At 35.6% G+C, this 18,558-nt stretch overlaps 1 protein-coding gene and 1 pseudogene across 1 annotated transcript in view; one reads left to right on the top strand and one right to left on the bottom strand.

Annotated features, from left to right (window-relative positions):
* PPP1R2 (protein phosphatase 1 regulatory inhibitor subunit 2) overlaps nt 1-17,758 on the top strand; it is a 29,725-nt gene extending 11,967 nt beyond the window's left edge. Inside the window, exons 2-6 of the mRNA XM_077884279.1 lie at nt 2,565-2,672; nt 5,569-5,646; nt 6,523-6,617; nt 12,658-12,825; nt 16,211-17,758. Coding sequence (XP_077740405.1) covers nt 2,565-2,672; nt 5,569-5,646; nt 6,523-6,617; nt 12,658-12,825; nt 16,211-16,257 — 496 coding nt within the window. The 3' untranslated portion in view covers nt 16,258-17,758. The remainder of the gene's footprint in view (nt 1-2,564; nt 2,673-5,568; nt 5,647-6,522; nt 6,618-12,657; nt 12,826-16,210) is intronic.
* Nucleotides 1,083-2,124, bottom strand: LOC144305443 (POU domain, class 5, transcription factor 1-like; annotated as a pseudogene).
* Nucleotides 17,759-18,558: the final 800 nt, after the last annotated feature.

Here is an 18,558-nt window from a genome sequence, read left to right as displayed (position 1 = left end):
TTATTCATGAGAGACAGAGAGAGAGAGAGAGAAAGAGAGAGGCAGAGGGAGAAGCAGGCTCCATGCAGGGAGCCTGACATGGGACTCGATCCCGAGACCCCAGGACCATGCCCTGGGCTGAAGGCGGTGCCAAACCGCTGAGCCACCGGGGCTGCCTGCCCTACATTGATTCTTACAGTAGTTTTATTTTCAAGTAAGCAACCAACCTGTACACGTAGCAAAATATTGTTGGTTGGCAGAAAGATCTTTGATGTCCTTTTTAATGAGTAGATCTGAAAAGTTTGTAATTAAGTCCTCTAATTACTTAGCACCTTAAAAGCTGTGTAAATATTTTATTGAATGGATATTAATATGGATGTTCATAAAACATTTTTAAGTAGGTTTATCTCAAGTAACCTGAATGTACCATTTCTTAGCACATTCTTATTTTTCTAGATTAAAAAAAACTGAACTGTAATTTTGTTTGCAATCTAAATCTTTATTAATGGTATTTAAATTTAATGAGGTATTCCCTGTAGTTTTATTTTTTTAATCTATATATATTTATTCTATCAGCTTTATTTTTTTTTTTTTAAGGATTTTATTTATTTGTTCATGAGAGAGACAGAGAGAGAGAGAGAGACAGAGACACAGGCAGAGGGAGAAACAGACTCCACGCAGGGAGCCCGATGTGGGACTCGATCCTGGGTCTCCAGAATCACGCCCTGGGCTGAAGGCGGTGCCAAACCGCCGAGCCACCCGGGCTGCCCCCCCTGTAGTTTTATGTTCTAATTCTTTTGATTGTTTCTTGGATAGCTCTGAAAAAATTAGGTGAAGGAAGTATTCTTTTTTTAAAAAAATTTATTTTTTGTGTCTGTGTCGCAGCCTTTAAGAAAGTTTTGAGTGATATGGGGATTAAAAACAAGAGCATCCCTGAACTTCACCTTCCCTCCAACCAGTTCCCTCCAAATTGCCTGCCGCCACAACCTTTGCATTCCCGAGTCCTTTCTTGGTGAATGAAGAACTTAATCCCCAAGCCCCAGGTCCTCTCTCACTGGCTCTCCCCTTTCCTCTGGCCCCCATTCCTGAGAAAGGCTGGCATCTTAGTTTGAACCCATGGGAGAGCCCAGAGTGGTGACAGACACAGAGGGAAAGGCTTCACTCTCAGGGAGAGGGACTGAGAAGTACAATTCAGTGAAGTGAGGGGCCCCATAGCTTGGGGTACCCAAATGGAACCCTGGTACCCCTGAGAAAGGGCACACAGCAGCCTCAGAATCCTCTCATTGCTAATGGTCACTGCTTGATTGTTTGCCCTTCTGCCAACCATTGCAGAACCATGCTCAGACCACATCCTTCTCAAGCCCGAGCTGCTGGGCATTGTGGTTGATTGGCTGCAGAGTGGGTGTCAGGCACTGCAGGCATGTGTTCTCCAGGTTGCCTCTCACTTGGTTCTCAATCCTTGTTAGCTTTCTCTTTCAGGCCTGCACAAGGGTCTCTGCTTTGCATATCTCTTGTAGATTTTTGTTGTTGTCAGCTTCCCCCACCCACTTCTGCAGCAAGGGCCATAGCTTACACATGTTCTTGAAACTGAGCTGCAGAGCCTCAAAACGGCAGATTTGATTCAGCTAAACACCTTCCTGAAGAAAACCCCCCCCAGGGTGAGCCCACATGGGCCTGAGTATATCCCAGGGTGATCTTCTTCTGCCTTAGGCACTGGCAAATTGTTCCTCTTCCTACAGAGATTTGACGCCCTGGGATTCCTCAGGGTTTTGCTCCATCTTCTCCTTATCCAGCTTTACAGCCCCAAGTGGAGTGGCGCTGGGCTGGGCAGGGGTGGGGGAGGCCCCTTCAGAGTTGCTCTCCACTTGAGCTCTCTGTTTGGCTCCCTGGTTGCCCTCCAGGCCACTTTGGGGCACTAACCCCACTCCAACCTGAGGTCCACAGTAGGCCATCCTTTCAAAGAACTCATACGGCAGAAGGGCACAGGGAAATCCCCCACACCTCAGTGCCTGGCTCAGCCCCTGGCCTGATTCCTGACCCATCAGGAGGAGGGTCAACCCAGCTAGGTTCTGATCTTCCAGGCTCATTGTCTCCACCACTAGACAGGGGTGAGCAGGCCAGATTGGAAGCCTGGTGTCCTGCCATGACAACAGAAATGGGAACGGAAGCACCCCAAGCCAGGGGTGTGGAAAAATCTCGTAATTTATTAAACTGTTACCAATATAGAGTAGATGAAAATTTTTCAACTACTGAGATCATGTAGTGTATAAGTAATTTTGCTATTATTACTTCTATAGGCCAGATGAAGACTAAGCATGTCATAATGTAATGGTGTCTTGAGTGTCTGGTAAAAATTCTGAATAGGGTGTTTTTAATATGTGGGCACTAAGTATTCTATAAAATATTTATTTGATTGTAATTACTTATGGCTTTTACCCTATGTCAGTTTCTTTTCCAAGAAAGTATATATAAAAATAGAAGCTAGCAAATAGTTGAATTGTGGGATTTGGATGTTTGTCAATTTTAGATGTGTACATTTTTTATCTTTTACTTCACTGAGGACATTTTTTTCTTTTTAATTTTAGTAAAAAATCCCAGAAGTGGGATGAAATGAACATCCTGGCAACATATCATCCAGCAGACAAAGACTATGGTTTAATGAAAATAGATGAACCTAGCACTCCTTACCATAGGTAATGTTTTGTAGGCATCCTTCCTTTTGTACTTCCAGTTTGCATTCCTATGAGCTTCTAGATAACAGCCGGTTTAAGTTTTTGTTTGATTTTATATTTGTTACCGGAGCACTAATCAATAACCAACTGCATATTTCTGTAATATATAACTTTAAAATTTTGGAGATCTAAAAAAATAAATTAATTAAAAAATAAAATAAAATTTGGGAGATCTAAGAGCGCCTGGGTGGCTCAGTCGGTTAAGCCTCCTGACTTGATTTAGGCTCAGATCATGATCTCAGGGTCATGAAATCAGGCTCTACACTGGGCATGGAGCCTGCTTAAGATTCCCTTTCCCTATCACTCTGCCCCTCCCCCAGCCTCCCTTCTCTCCCCCTCTCTTTAAAAAAAAAAAAAATTGGGAATCTATTTTGTACATTATAGTAGTGGTAAGTGTTTATTTGTAGCAACTCAGTGGTCCCTAGCCACTGATGATGCACACAAATTAGTAACTTTTGCCTTCCTTAAAATAATCTTATTTATAAAAAGGAAGATCTGAGGATTGGGCTTGTTTGCTTTCTAAGAAATCAGGGGCTTAATCTCTGCAGAAAAGGATAACTTCGCAGCTTTTTTTTAACCCATTCAAAGACCAAGTGGTCATTATTATTATTCTATGTCCTTATTTTTAAACTGAGATAATATTGAATTTCCGATAATTACGTTATGATTATTGGCAGTTTTGAATCTTCCAGAATTTTTTAAATGAATTGTAAGATTATAGTGTGTGGCAATAATTAATATGAAGACAAAAATACTGTACCAGTAAGCATTATGAAAAGATACAGATTCTAAGTAGTAGAAATACCTAATACAGATCATGCCCAAATTTGCATTGAAAAAGATTTCCAGGAATGAAATGCCTTGTCTATGAAGGAAGGTAATATAAATCCAAGAGTTACTATTAAAGTAGAGTTAAGAAAAATAAATAAATAAATAAAGTAGAGTTGAGAAAGTCTATATTTTGAATCAGTGAATGAAAACTTTGGAAGATAACTTGAGATAACATAACTTGATAGTAAAAACAAGAACAAAGATTTTGACAAAGGTAGAAATAATGGAATAGGTACAGGTGCTGAAACTCAATACTAATAAAGCTTGAGGGGAGAAATAGACATATCATTTATGAAAAATTTATACCCTTACTTTTCTTCTAATTACAATAATATACTTTAAAACATATATTAAAGCTCTTATTGTGCCAGAAGCCACACTTAGAGCTTTCTTCCTTTTCAGTAGTGGTAGTAGATAGATTTCTCCCATCCTCCCAAAGATGACAAGGGTATCATGTGATGCTTAGCATCCTGGGACCTAAAGATAGAGTGACACTATAGCAGACTTGGTAAGTTCTGCTTATGGTCATCTCCCCATGAGGGTGAAACAAAGAGAAGCATCTACCTTTGTATGGGGATTTTCTATGAAATATTGTTACGATCATCTCCCCTTGGGGATTAAAAGATACCTAAAAGTTATCCTGGCCATGTTTAGTTGAAGTTTTGTGTATGTTTTGGTTTTAAAATGCACCGTGTAAAAAAACAAAACAAAACAAAACAAAAGATAACTATCTACTGGTTAAGCCCAACCAACTAAAGAAATAGGTCTCTTGAATGAAATAAAACAGTTGAACTGAAAAAAAAAAAAAAAACAAAAACAAAATAAAACACCCTTCCTTGTCTGTGTTGATTGGAAATCTCTATCCTAAAAGAATTAACATTGAACATGACTCAAAAAAATAGTCGTAGGCATTATTTTTAGACTGTTTATATTTATTTATTTATTTTTTTTTTTTTTAGACTGTTTATATTTAAAATATAATAAATCTGAATGGTATTTACTTGGTACTGCTCCCTCCTCCCCCCACCTTTACCTTACGCATTTCCTTCCCCTGGGAGTTGCCAAAGTTACTTGGTTCCTAAGTAATTGAGACTATATGTATGTGCCGATATATGTGCCCAGCTTTTAATAATTTAGTGCTCAGTTTTACCAATTTCTTTCAAGAGTTTTATTCAATAGAAGAGGATGCTTTTAATAGATCATGTTATATTATCTAAGAATTTCAGTTAGTATACAGAAGTTATTAATGATTTTATATATTGTATGTTTGTATATACTCACACAAACACACACATAATATGTCTATAAATTTTATAACCTAGAGTTGTCTTTAAAATTTCTACAAATTGATAGATTATTTTATTCTGCTCTGTTTAATTATATCCAATAATATAAATGAGTTTATTTCAGCTTTGCATGGAAAAAAGAGCATCATCTAAACTGTAGCACTTATTTAACATGTCTCCTAAACTAACCAGGATTTTTTTTTAATATAGGTGACTTCTGCTTTTATATACCTTTCAGTGGCTTGAGCATTAAATATGCTCATGTCTGCAATTAAGTGGGGAGAAAATTTTTTATTAGAGGGTAGATTGGGAAAGCTAATAGCTTTTAAATGTGTCCTGAATAAGGTCTTTAGGATCTAATTATGGTATTTTACCTAGACTTAAATACATATTCTAAAACCAGACAATGGTTTTGTTTTATTTTCCAAATATTTGTTCCTTCTCACTAGATGGAATAATTGAAGTATTTTTATTTTTTACAAATGATTCAAGTTCTTAGTATTTATTTTCATGGTTGCAGTAGTGGTTTTTTAAAATCCTCTGGAGGATTTTCTTGATGCTGTATTTTCAGATACTTGCATGGAATAGAAACAATTTAAAATTAAGCCTGGAAGATGACAACAGAGCTATAAATAGGTTGATATTATAACTAAATCAATAGGATTATCATTATTATACCTTGTTTTTCTGCTTGAAACATTATAGTTCAGGTATTAATTATAATGTGCTTGTTCTTCTAGTATGGTAGGTGATGATGAAGATGCATTAAGTGATTCAGAAACCACTGAAACCCTGACTCCAGATATCTTAGCTAAGAAGTAAGTACTAATGACTGTGAAGTATTTTCACTTACACAGTTTTACTTGTTTTTAATTGGACAGAGTTAAAGGTATTCTGCTATATTTGTACACATGTAAATAAAAAGCATGAGCCAAATTTATTTGGGTTTTTCATAGCAACTTTTGCAGTCTTGTTTCTAGATTAAAATCAAAGTATGCAGGTAGCAGAAAGATTAGAGTACTAGAGCCTGGTACACAGATTCCTTATGTCAAATCCCCGTGCTTTTAGTGATTTTTTTTTGTTGTTGTTTTTGTTTGTTTGTTTGTTTGTTTGTTTTTATTTATTTATGATAGTCAGAGAGAGAGAGAGAGAGAGGCAGAGACACAGGCAGAGGGAGATGCAGGCTCCATGCACCAGGAGCCCGACATGGGATTCGATCCCGGGTCTCCAGGATCACGCCCTGGGCCAAAGGCAGGCGCCAAACCGCTGCGCCACCCAGGGATCCCTGTTTTTGTTTTTATTTAAATTAACATCCTATGTTTTAAAGGTTGAAGTAAGATGGAGCTGGCTCAGAAGAGCATGGGACTCTTGGGGCTGTGAGTTTGAGCTACCTAGAGATTATGTAAACATAAACTTTAAAAAATTCAAAATAAGAAAGGCAAAATAAGTGGATTAATAAACAAAAAGCTCTATTTCTTTGTTGTACACTGATTTCTGTCATTCTCTGCTGTTGTTCTTTTTGCTTACTGGTTTCTATACTCATTCCTACTTTCTTGCTTTTTATTTTCCTCATCAGGTTATAACTGGCATATTAATGATCTTTTAAATGTTTTTATGAGACTCAAGAGTTGAATGAATGAGACATTCAATAAAAGAATTCAGTGTTGATTTCTTTGTAAATGATTGTTGTATAGATTAGCTGCTGCTGAAGGCTCGGAGCCAAAGTATCGGGTTCATGAACGAGAAAGCAGTGAAGATGAAGATAGTGACCTCTCACCTGAAGAACAAGGTAGTTGATTTCCTTTACTGCTCTCAGCAGTGTGCTAATAATTTTTGCTAAAATAAATCTATTATTTGAAGATTGCCAAGTGGTTTTCCTTTTGAGGAAGTGGATGATGGAAGGTTAGGGAGCAACATTTTTAAAATACAGATTCTACTTCTATGGGTTTATTGGATAGCAGCATCCTTCTCCCCTGCATACACACATCACCCTCCTTGGTTTTACGAATTTGGGAAAAGGTGTTAATTTATCTTTTAAGTAATTATAGGTGCTTCTTTCTTTTTACTTTTTTCTTTGTTACTATCTGTTATAGAATAGATGCTCAGTAAATATTAATGCTTTTAGAGTCATTGAGTGTTTGGATGATCTTAAAATGGATAGTAATAAGAGCTAATTTCCAGTTGCTTGTGCTTTTCTGTTTTAAAATAGTGATGAAGTCTACCAAGTGAACCAAGATGATCAGATGTAGAGTGAAGATCTTTTATAGGTCCCATTGAACAACAACAAAAAAACCAGTAATGTCATAGGCAAGGAGATAAAAGAGCCTTCTCAACAGGGTTGGAAGATCCTCTTGTAGCCCATACAGTTAAGGCATTGCCAGCTACTCATGGTTTCTGTTTTTATAAGTAACAGTGGTTATCTGTGGAGGTAAGAAGTAAAGGAAGAGATTTCACCTTGTTGCTTTTTCCACTTTTTGAACCATGTTGAATGTAGACTCTTTTCAGAAAATAAAATTATATAGTTCTTAAACAATTTTTAAAAGGAAAAACCAAAATAAATAAATAAATAAATAAATAAATAAATAAATGGAAAAACCAAGCCTATTTATAGGAAAAAAGATGCAAGAAAAACACACACCCTCACAAAAAAGAAGAAGAGTTAGTAGTGTGCCTGAAGCCTTGAAATGTGGGTGAAATTTGGATGTTACCTGTAACTATAAAGAAGTTCAAAAACTTTAGAACTGCGATTCTGAATATTTGCTAGTTGTCAGGATCTTTGTCATGTGTAACTCCTAAGATGTAATTTGCTACTCCTGTCTGTCATCTTCAGAGTATAGCTTATTCAACAAACTGTAATGCTCTGAGTGTTATTGTTGTACAAGAGAAAAAAATTTTACATATAGTCTAATCCCAAGTTTTATTATGTTTTGTACCCTCAGTGACTTCCTAACTTAGTATCCAAAAATATACCCCAAAGACCCTTGAAAACAGTTTCAAGTAGAAGTGGTTTCTGGAGCTGGTTTTTAATTTTTTAATTTTTATTTTTTAAAGATTTTATTTATTTATGAGAGACAGAGAGAGAGAGGCAGAGAGACAGAGAGAGAGACACAGGCAGAGGGAGAAGCAGGCTCCATGCAGGGAGCTCAACATGGGACTGGATTCCAGATCTTCAGGATCACACCCTGGGCTGAAGGCAGCGGTAAACCACTGAGCCACCGGAGCGGCCCTGGAGCTGTTTTTTTTTTTTTAAATTATTTTCGTAAAAATATGATCTATTGAGAACAGGAATTTATTATTAGCCTGTATTGTCAGTATTTGTTAAGGGATTCCCCCCCCCAAAATTGTAATTCTCTGAATTAGCCAGCAGGGGGAACAGTTTGGTTACAATTTCAAAAGTTCTATTCCTACTGGTAGAATTACTCCTGTAGGTGTTTATTGCTTTTTACACAATTACATATCTGAAAGTCCTTGTTTATTGATAGAAATGCTTAGAAAAAAAAAGAAATGCTTAGAAAAATTATCTTGTAATTGATAGCATAACAATTAAGATATTGGTTGTAGAGTCAGACAAATATAAGTTGGTACTCCAGGTATAGGTCACTTGTCTAATTTGTAATTTCTCTGAGCCTGTTTCTTCATGTCAAGTTGGGAACTATAAAATTATTTAGAGGTATTGTGAGTATTAAATGAGATAAAGAATCTAAAGGACTTAACACTGATTCCATCATACTGTGTTTAGTAAATAATAACTTCTAATAACTTAAATAATTGGTGTATTCTCCATTATTTTACAGAATAGTAAAAGAAAGTATAAAAAAGGTAATTCACTTGTGAAATTTACCTGGAGAGTTGATTATTGTTAGATTCAGGCCTAAAATCTTAATGTCCTTGTACTCTTTGTAGTATGTTGCTCTGCCATACAAGGTTATAGATAAATGAACATGAATAAAGAAGATTAAGACCACTTGTATTACCATCATTCTACAAAATGAATATATTGTGTATTTTAAACTTACATAAAGAATTTGAATATTCCAAAATTAAAATGTATCTATAACAAGCAAAACCAAGTTCAGCATCTCTTAGAATAAAAAAGAAATCATTTTTTTAGACTATAAATATTATTCACAGGAGAGAAATACTGTAATGTCAACTCCTAGGAATAAGAAACTGCAAATTAAAACAGCATCATGAGGATGCCTGGGTGGCTCAGTTGGTTTACCAGCTGACTCTTGATGTCAGCTCAGGTCTTGATCTCAGGGTTGTGAGTTCAACCACTTATATTGGTTGAGCATGTGGCCTACATACATACGTACCTAGTACGTACATACATATGTAAATAAGCAATATTATGGTCTCTGTCTTTATTTTCAGATTAACAAAGATTAGAAAAAATGAGTTTCTCTTTGGGTGTGACTGTGGAGAAATAAGTTACTCATATACTATTGGTGGGCATGAATAATTGGCTTGGCTTTTCTGGAGGGCAGTTGAATATATGAGCCAAAAGCTGTAAAAGGAAATGACACTCTTTGATCTAGCAGTCAGTTTCTCAGAGTCTATTCCAATTTGTAAATATTTCTAAGTTCATATTAAGAAAATAGAACCAAAACATAACATGTATTTGTATACTATAAAAACTATAAAACATTGAAAATATACAGGAAGAGATTAGAAATCTTTGACCCAAGAATAGAGAATTAAATGATAACTCAGTGCATTATAACCATTTAAAAATTAGATAAATCTTTTATGTGCATTGCAGAATTTTACTGTATCTTCATGTACCTTATTGTCTAGACTCTGGATCTCTTTATGGTAAAAGAAAGGGTCATACACTTTCTCAGATGATAGGCATAAACTGAACCTTCCCTGGGCAAACTGGGACTTCTGTAATTGTGACTGTATGGTGAGTGAAAAAATAGCATATATAAAAAGTTATTTTTATTTTATTATTATTATTTTTTAAAGATTTTATTTATTTATTCATGAGAGACACACACACAGAGAAAGGCAGAAACACAGGCAGAAGGAGAAGCAGGCCGCATGCAGGGAGCCCGACTTGGGACCCGATCCCGGGTCTCTAGGATCACACCCTGGGCGGCAGGCGGCGCTAAACCACTGAGCCACCGGGGCTGCCCGATAGGAGTTATTTTTAGAAAACTTTTTAGAAAACAGTCTAAAGTCATAAGATGTTTATTTCTGTCTGAGGAAATCAAGTGTTTTTTTTTTTTTTTTTAAGTTTCTATCGCATGTTACTTTGTAATGATAAAAAGTGTTACCTTTTTAGTGAATAGATCTGGTATTGAAGGCAATTAGAACCATTTTTTTTTTCAAAGATTTTATTTATTTATTCATGAGAGAGAGAGGCAGAGACACAGGCAGAAGGAGAAGCAGACTCCATGCAGGGGGCCCAATGCGGGACTTGATCCCAGGTCTCCAGGATCACACCCCGGGCTGAAGGCGGCACTAAACTGCTGCGCCACCCGGGCTGCCCAATTAGAACCATTTTTAAAAATTTATTATTGAAAAAAAGTTATTGAAGTATAATTGATGTTACATTAGTTTTCAGATGTACAACATATCTATTCAATTCTGTACGTTACTTAATGTTCATCATAACTATAGTCACTGTCTGTCACCATTTAGTGTTATTACAGTATTTTTTACCATATTCCCTATGTTTTTCTTGACATCTCCATGACTGACTTTGTTACTGAAGTTTGTAAAACCATTTTGTTTGTTCCTTAATACTGTTTTTTTTTTTTTTTTTAATACTGGTTTTTATATCATTTGAATACTTGAAAGGCATCACTAAAAATTTATGTGATGTCATGTGGATTTGGTCTTTTTACTGGCCTCTTTTTTTCAATTTGACTTCCCTCTACCATATGAAGTTCTCAAAGAGTAAAACAGATTACAAAAGTAATTCATAAGCCGAGAAGAAAGATGCCTGGCAAGATCTTGGTTGTTTGAAACAAATGTTTATGGAATAATACTGAGATAGATGGTGGTTGGTGGTCTCAGAACTTTTCTTCTCCCAACCCAAATAGAGGCTGAAAAGTGATTGATCAGTATTAACAAGAACTATAAATGTCTGCTTTTGAAACATAAATAAGTGTAAGTCATTTATACTTACAGGTGATTATAAAAACTTGGAACTAAATTAAAGGAGATTGAGAGTACTTTGAGTAGCCTTATTCAGAGATTTCTCCATGCTTTTGTGGCATTAAAGTACTTTCATGAATACTATAATAAAACTATGATAAATGAATTTTAATGCTCTCGTTTGAGAAAATAAACACTTGGCAATTTTATGTCACCTCCCCTTTTATTTACTGATATAAGAAATTGTAAAATCTTAGAACTGTTTCTTTGTAAGTAGTCCTTAAGTGCTGTTAATAAAATATGATCAGTTAAAATATATATATATGATCAGTTATATTGATTTGCTGCTAACCTTATGTTTCTTTGGTGAAGACTATAAATAAAAGAATAATCTAGGATTACTTCACTGTTTCTTGTAACAGCTTTTCCTTAAAATTACTTAGGGAATGAGGTTATGTTTTCAGCTAGCAATGTTTTAAATCGTGGCAGTTTCTTAATGGATAATGAGAATTTATTTTGCTGATAAGCATTTTTAAAGGAATTTTAGTTAATTATAAAAATGGAAGGCTCAAATACTAAAGTTACCCCACAGTTCCTTGACCCAGAATTATTATTTTTTATTTTTATTTTTTATTTTATTTTTTTAAATATTTTTAATTCTTTTTTTCAATTTTTTTTTTCAATTTATTTATTTATGATAGTCACAGAGAGAGAGAGGCAGAGACACAGGCTGAGGGAGAAGCAGGCTCCATGCACCGGGAGCCCGATGTGGGATTCGATCCCAGGTCTCCAGGATCGTGCCCTGGACCAAAGGCAGGCTCCAAACCGCTGCACCACCCAGGGATCCCCTATTATTATAATTTTTTAAAGATTTTATTTATTTATTCATGAGAGACACAGAGAGGCAGAAGACGCAGGCAGAGGGAGAAGCAGGCTCCATGCAGGGAGCCTGATGTGAGACTCAATCCTGGATCCCAGGATCACACCCTGAGCCAAAGGCAGACGCTCAACCGCTGAGTCACCAGGTGTCCCAATCCAGAATAAACACTTAATTTTTGAGTCTTATTTTCTGTGTGTATGCATACCCATGCATGCAGACTTTTTACCTGACATGTATATGGTATTACATAGCTTGTTTTTCCCCATTCAACTCTTTCTGGAGATTTTTCTTATGTCTTTAAATTTTCTTCACAGATATAACTACCAATGGTATTTATTCCTATTTTCCCATTAAGTTGTACTTGAACTGTCTAAAGCAGAAGTGTGTAAACTTTTTCTGTAAAGGTCAAGATAGTAAATATTTTAGGTTTTATGGGCCACATGGCCTCAATTGCACCTACTCAACCCTACCATAGAGCTCAAAAGTAGCCATAAGCATTACAGAAACAAATGAACATGATTTTGTTCTAAATAAGGTGTTTTGTGTTTTTTTTTTTTTTTTTTTTTTTTTTTTTTACGATTTTATTTATTTGGGAGAGAGAGAGAGGAAGAGAGAGCATGAGTGGTGGGGAGAGACAGAGGGAAAAGCAGACTCCCCAGTGAGCAAAAAGCCTGATGTGGGGCTCTATCCCATGACCCTGGGATCATGACCTGAGCTGACAGCAGATGCTTAATCGACTGAGCCATTCAGTTGCCCCCAATAATAGTTTATTTACCAAACAGATGCAGGCTGTAGTTTGCTAATCATTGAGCTATTTCCTAAGCCTACTTTTTGTATCTTGTAGAAAAAAAGCGACAGTTTGAAATGAAAAGGAAGCTTCACTACAATGAAGGACTGAATATTAAATTAGCTAGACAATTAATTTCAAAAGACCTACATGATGAAGAGGAAGATGAAGAAATGTCAGAGACTGCAGCTGAAGAAAGCATGAACACGGAAGAGTCAAATCAAGGTTAGATGTTTCTGAAATTATCACTGAGACACTTGTGATTCTTTGTGCCTAAATAACAACTTTCTTTTGCTTTACACGTTTGAAAAACCTTAGAAAAAAATTTTTGATATTGACTTAATTTATTATGCCAAACTTTCTAAAATTTCAACCCCTTTGGCCAATTTCAAAATAAAGTTTTTATGCCCAGAGTTGATATGATTGAAGACCATATGTATATGGCTGGGATTTTTTGTTTAGTTGGCTTAAACAGTGATGTTTGTCTTCACCTTTTTTTTTTTTCTTTTTCAAGATTTTATTTATTCATGAGAGACATAGAGAGAGAGAGGCAGAGACACAAGCAGAGGGAGAAGCAGGCTCCATGCAGGGAGCCTGATGTGGGACTTGATCTCGGGACTCCAGGATCACGCCCTGGGCTGAAGGCAGATGTTCAGTCGCTGAGCCACCCAGGCGCCCTTGTTTGTCTTCACATTAAGCTGTGTTTTGTTTTTGATGTTTCAGATTATATTTTATCTAAATTAAGGTTTAAGCTTTTTAAAAGAAGAGTATTTTTAATAAAACAAGATCTGTTATTTACCATCTTTTCAAGTACAAAGTGTGTAATTTCTAATGTTGATTCTTTTGACTGTTGGATTGACAAAATATGTCTGATTTTTGTTTTTTGTTTTTTTTAAGATTCTTATTTATTTATTTATTCATGAGCGACAGAGAAAGAGAGAGGCAGAGACACAGGCAGAGGGAGAAGCAGGCTCCATGCAGGGAGCCCGACATGGGACTCGATCCCTGGCCTCCAGGATCACGCCCTGGGCTGAAGGTGGTGCCAAACTGCTGAGCCACCTGGGCTGCCCTGATTTTTATTTGTTTTTAAGTCTTGGACAGTCAGTCCTTACAATCTGCCAACTCCTGATCCATCATAGCTAATAGATTTTATTTATTTTTAATTCTGGTATTTAATGAAGGTGAATCTTCTTTATTGCTAATGCACATTTTGTTCCCATTTACCTACTCTTTGTACTTGAAAACTAATGCTTTGTACTGCAAACTGGAGATGTAACTTATTTTATTTGTGGTGCCTCAAATACTTAAGTCTTAGGAAAGTAGATCATTATTATATTATTGTTTTGTTGAACATATAAAATATGAGTGATTTTGTGATAGAATCTGATGACTCTGTGCCTTATTTAATATCCTAATTACAGTATTTTTTATTCCATATTATACGTTAGCCTTTCATTTTGTTTCATATATATAGCATTTCACTTCAGTTTTATTCACCATAGTTTTTTTTAGCTTATATTTAAGTGAACAAACTTCATTTCAAGTAATTATTGTCATATATCTCTCTCTCCCTCTTTTAAAATTTATTATCCATTTTTAGGTGACATACCTTAATCTATCTTTGTTTCCCATTTACCTGTATCTTGATTTATTTTGGGTTTTTTTGTTTTTTTGTTTTAAAGATTTTATTTATTTATTCATGAGAGACACAGAGAGAGAGAGGCAGAGACACAGGCAGAGGAAGAAGCAGGCTTCATGCAGGGAGCCCGATGTGAGACTCGATCCTGGGTCTCCAGGATCACGCCCTGGGCTGAAGGAGGCGCTAAACCGCTGAGCCACCCAGGCTCCCTCTTGATTTATTTTGATGTATTCAAAATGAATGTTTCTTTGGTTACAACTTTTCATAAATTTCTTTTTTTTTTTTTTTTTTTTTTTTTATAAATTTTTATTTATTTATGATAGTCACACAGAGAGAGAGATCGAGGCAGAGACACAGGCAGAGGGAGAAGCAGGCTCCATGCACCGGGAGCCCGACGTGGGACTCGATCCCGGGTCTCCAGGATCACGCCCTGGGCCAAAGGCAGGCGCCAAACCGCTGCGCCACCCAGGGATCCCCTACTTTTCATAAATTTCTGCTTGGACTTTCAATATTGATTTTTAGTGACTCTGTTCAAAAACACTAGAAATGGGGCAGCCCGGGGTGGCTCAGCAGTTTAGCGCTGCCTTCGGCCTAGGGCGGGATCGAGTCCCACGTCCGGCTCCCTGCGTGGAGCCTGCTTCTCCCTCTGCCTGTGTCTCTGCCTCACTCTCTCTCTCTCTCTGTGTCTCATGAATAAATAAATAAAATCTTAAAAAAAAAAACACTAGAAATGTCCCTTGTTTGCTGCAAATTTGTACCAGTACCATTGTGTCAAAGATTAAAAGGATTTTTTTTTTTTTAAGATTGATTGATTGATTGATTGGAGGTGGAGACAGAGGGTGAGGGGAAGAGAATCTTAAGCAGATTCCACTCTCCGTGCAGAGCCTGACGTGGGGCTCGATCTCATGGCCCTGAGAATGTGACCTTAGCTGAAACCAAGAGTTGGAGACTTAAGTGAATGTGCCACCTAGGTGCCACAGATTTCGTTGTTTTTTTTTGTGTGCTTTTTATTTTTAAGCCATTGCTTTTGTTTTGTTTTGTTTTGTTTTTAAGCCATTGCTTTTGAAAAATAACTTTGGCCTTTTGTCTATCATTGCTGGTAAGATACTAGATTTCACACATTTAGTACATAAATACATTTTTTTCTTTTAAATATAATAGATGGGGGCAGCCTGGGTGGCTCAGCGGTTTAGCGCCGCCTGCAGCCCCGGGGTGTGATCCTGGAGACCAGGGATCAAGTCCCATGTCAGGCTCCCTGCATGGAGCCTGCTTCTCCCTCCGCATGTGTCTCTGCCTCTCTCTCTGTCTCTCTCATGAATAAATAACTAAAATCGTTAAAAGATAATTTTAAAAAAATAAATATAATGATTAAAATTTGTGTTAGCTCAGTGCCTTATTTTTCTTCAGTGGAGACATTTTTTTATTTAGCACCATAAAGTCCACAAGGATAGTAAAGACTATGTAATAAGGCTTAGGGAAGTAAGCTCCTTATTTCTCCTGTAGTCTTTTTGAGCCTTAAAAAATCTCTATGTTCTATGTAGCCCATTACTTTATGAGCATTGTCATTCTCCTCCTCTGCCCATCCTCATCTGTTTTTTTTTGTTGTTGTTTTTATAAAAAGAAAAGTAGTATGTTTAGACTCTTAGGGAAATATTTTCTTGTTTTGAAATATTTTTATAACTTTGGATATTTGAGTTAACTGTCTAATTGTGATTTATTCACAGAAATGTTCAGTCTGAAACCTTTTGTTCCATCACCAAGTAGACACTCTTGTTCTGCTCTTTAGAATATTTAGGAAGTATACAGATTCTTTTATGTCAAACTAATCAGCCTACATCAAATATACCTTATTTGTTTATTAGATTTCTATGTTTATCATCCATGGCAGTAAAAGAGGACTTTAGCTCAGGTAGTTCCAAAGTTGGCAGTACACAATAAATTATGTTGATTTTTTTTCTTTTATCTTTGCAGGATCTACTACAAGTGACCAACTGCAAAACAAATCACAGAGTTCGTAGAAAAGATTTGTTCAACACTGTAATTGTTTGTCAGATACAGACCCTGTTACTATAATACACTGCTTCTTGTTCTCAACAATTCATGACTTAAGTACCAAAATGCATACCAATTATTATATATTGCCAAGAATTAAATGACTTTAGAGACTAATTAGACTGAAAATGCCTAATTGATACATATATTCTTGTGCCTAGTACTTCACCACAAATATAGCATAATATCATCAGTCCTAAACTGCGTTACTTTTGTAAGAACACTGGTTAATTTGTATAAGATATTATATAGCTTTTTATGCTTTAGAGGTTAAAATAGTATCTTTTGGGGGGATCTAATTTATTTTCTTCACTTCTAGGTGTGATAGCTCTTATAAAAAGGTTTTTTCTTTTTTTTTTTAAATCAAAGTCCAGTTGGAACAACAGATTATATAAGCTGGTAAATACTCCATGCAAAAAGTATTTTAACATGTATCTTCAACTTGATTTGTCTGTTTAATTGAAAAGGATTATAAGAGTAACTGTTGCATTTTCTGGCCTACTATCTTTAAAATTCCCCTTGAATTTCTTTATGTTTACAGGGGCAGGATTGAATTTTTCCTCATCAAAACTAGCTTTTTTCACAAATAAATTATCAGGTTAAACTTGCACTAACATCTGCTCTGACTGTTTTTTGTACAATTGATGGGCAGACTTTGAGATCAGTTTTTTAAATAAATAAATAAAGTTCTGATACAGTCTCAACATTCCCTTTGTACACCTGTCTTAACCTCCTGCCTTTGTTTCTTACTCCTTTCCACATATACACACATCGTCCTTTACCTTTATAAAGGATCATAAAGATTGTCTTGAAATTAGGAACTCTTCCTTCTCTCACATATTCTATCATTTGCTGCTACAATGAAATTTTTATTTGACTATCAATGCCTATTCTTCTAATACATGGAGAATATTAAAGAGCAGCCATCATATAGACAGGAAACACAATTCAACTGTGGAATTTCTGCACCTCTTTGATTTACAGCTTCTAAATAAATTGCTGTAACTAGTTTATTGTTTGACTTGATTAGACCTTAGAAAACAACAGATTTTTTGCATGATGAGAGAATTGTGTGTAACCAGTGATATGATAGTTCCTGAATGTACAGACAGAAGTAATCCTGAATACTTTTTAATTTAAAAACTTTAAATAGTCCCTGCTTTAAGGGAATATGATAATGTAAACTATAACAAATGTGCTTTATTCTTCTAACACAGTAAGATCTGAATTTTTTTTTCCTGAAATGAAGTGTAGCTCCTGCGTATCTTAGTGATAGTTTCATTTCTAGTCAATTATTTGTATCTTAATTTTTTGTCAGTACCAAAAGAACTCATTATATGAACAGACTTTTAAAATAATTTCTGTATATTGTGTATATGAAATGGCTTTTATTGAAGAGCTTATCTTCCACTTGCAAGTTTATGAAAATACCAATATGTCAAAATAAATAAAAAGTGGGAGAATTCTTTGCTGTTAGAAGAATGTGCCTATCATTTTGAATGACTTTTTTTAATGGGATCCAATCAGAGTACTTCTAAACTATATAGTGTCCTAACTAAACTTACTAGCTCGTTATACCTCTGATATATAAACAAAATAGCATTTATATCTGCTTTTTGAATTTAGAATGTTGAAGTATTCTTACTGGTTTAAATCCACTTTGGGGAATTTAAGCTTATACATATGTGTATATATATGTTCATGCCACATAGATTTCTGTTCTTGGTATTGTCATTTTGAGTTCTGAGAAAGTATCCACATACTCTTTATGTGGATAAGTGAAGAAAAGGTAAGACCTTTAGTAACTCATTTGTTTGGCTGTTTTCTGTAAACTGTCTTGAAACTATAATCACAGGCAAACTCTCATTTCTGGGTTCAGGAAGTAGGTAATTACCTCAGGAATAAGACATGAAAAATGACAATGCTCAGTAGGATGAAGACTGTTTTCATCGTGTCATGAGTTCCTCATTGATGGGGCATTGGACTGTTATAAAAAATGAGTCTAGGATTCAAGTTAGATTTTCCTTTGGAGAAAGTTATATGTTAGTGTTCAGTTAGCCAAGGTAGATTTTATTTTCAACTTCTTAGTAGCACTTCTACTTAATCCTTTTGTTATCATCTTTTTTGTTTATTCATTTTTCAGTCTGAAATTGAGCAGTGATCCTCTTTAAAATCAATATAGTGGTATGAAAGATTGTTAAGAATAAATTGAATATTGAGGAAAAGAAGCACTATTTTCCCCTAGACATTCACAAATATTTTTTAGT

Source organism: Canis aureus, chromosome 35 (genome assembly GCF_053574225.1).
Source record: "Canis aureus isolate CA01 chromosome 35, VMU_Caureus_v.1.0, whole genome shotgun sequence".
NCBI lineage: Eukaryota > Metazoa > Chordata > Mammalia > Carnivora > Canidae > Canis > Canis aureus.
The sequence above is the reverse complement of the archived record's forward strand: the minus strand, read 5'-3'. Positions and strand labels throughout refer to the sequence as shown.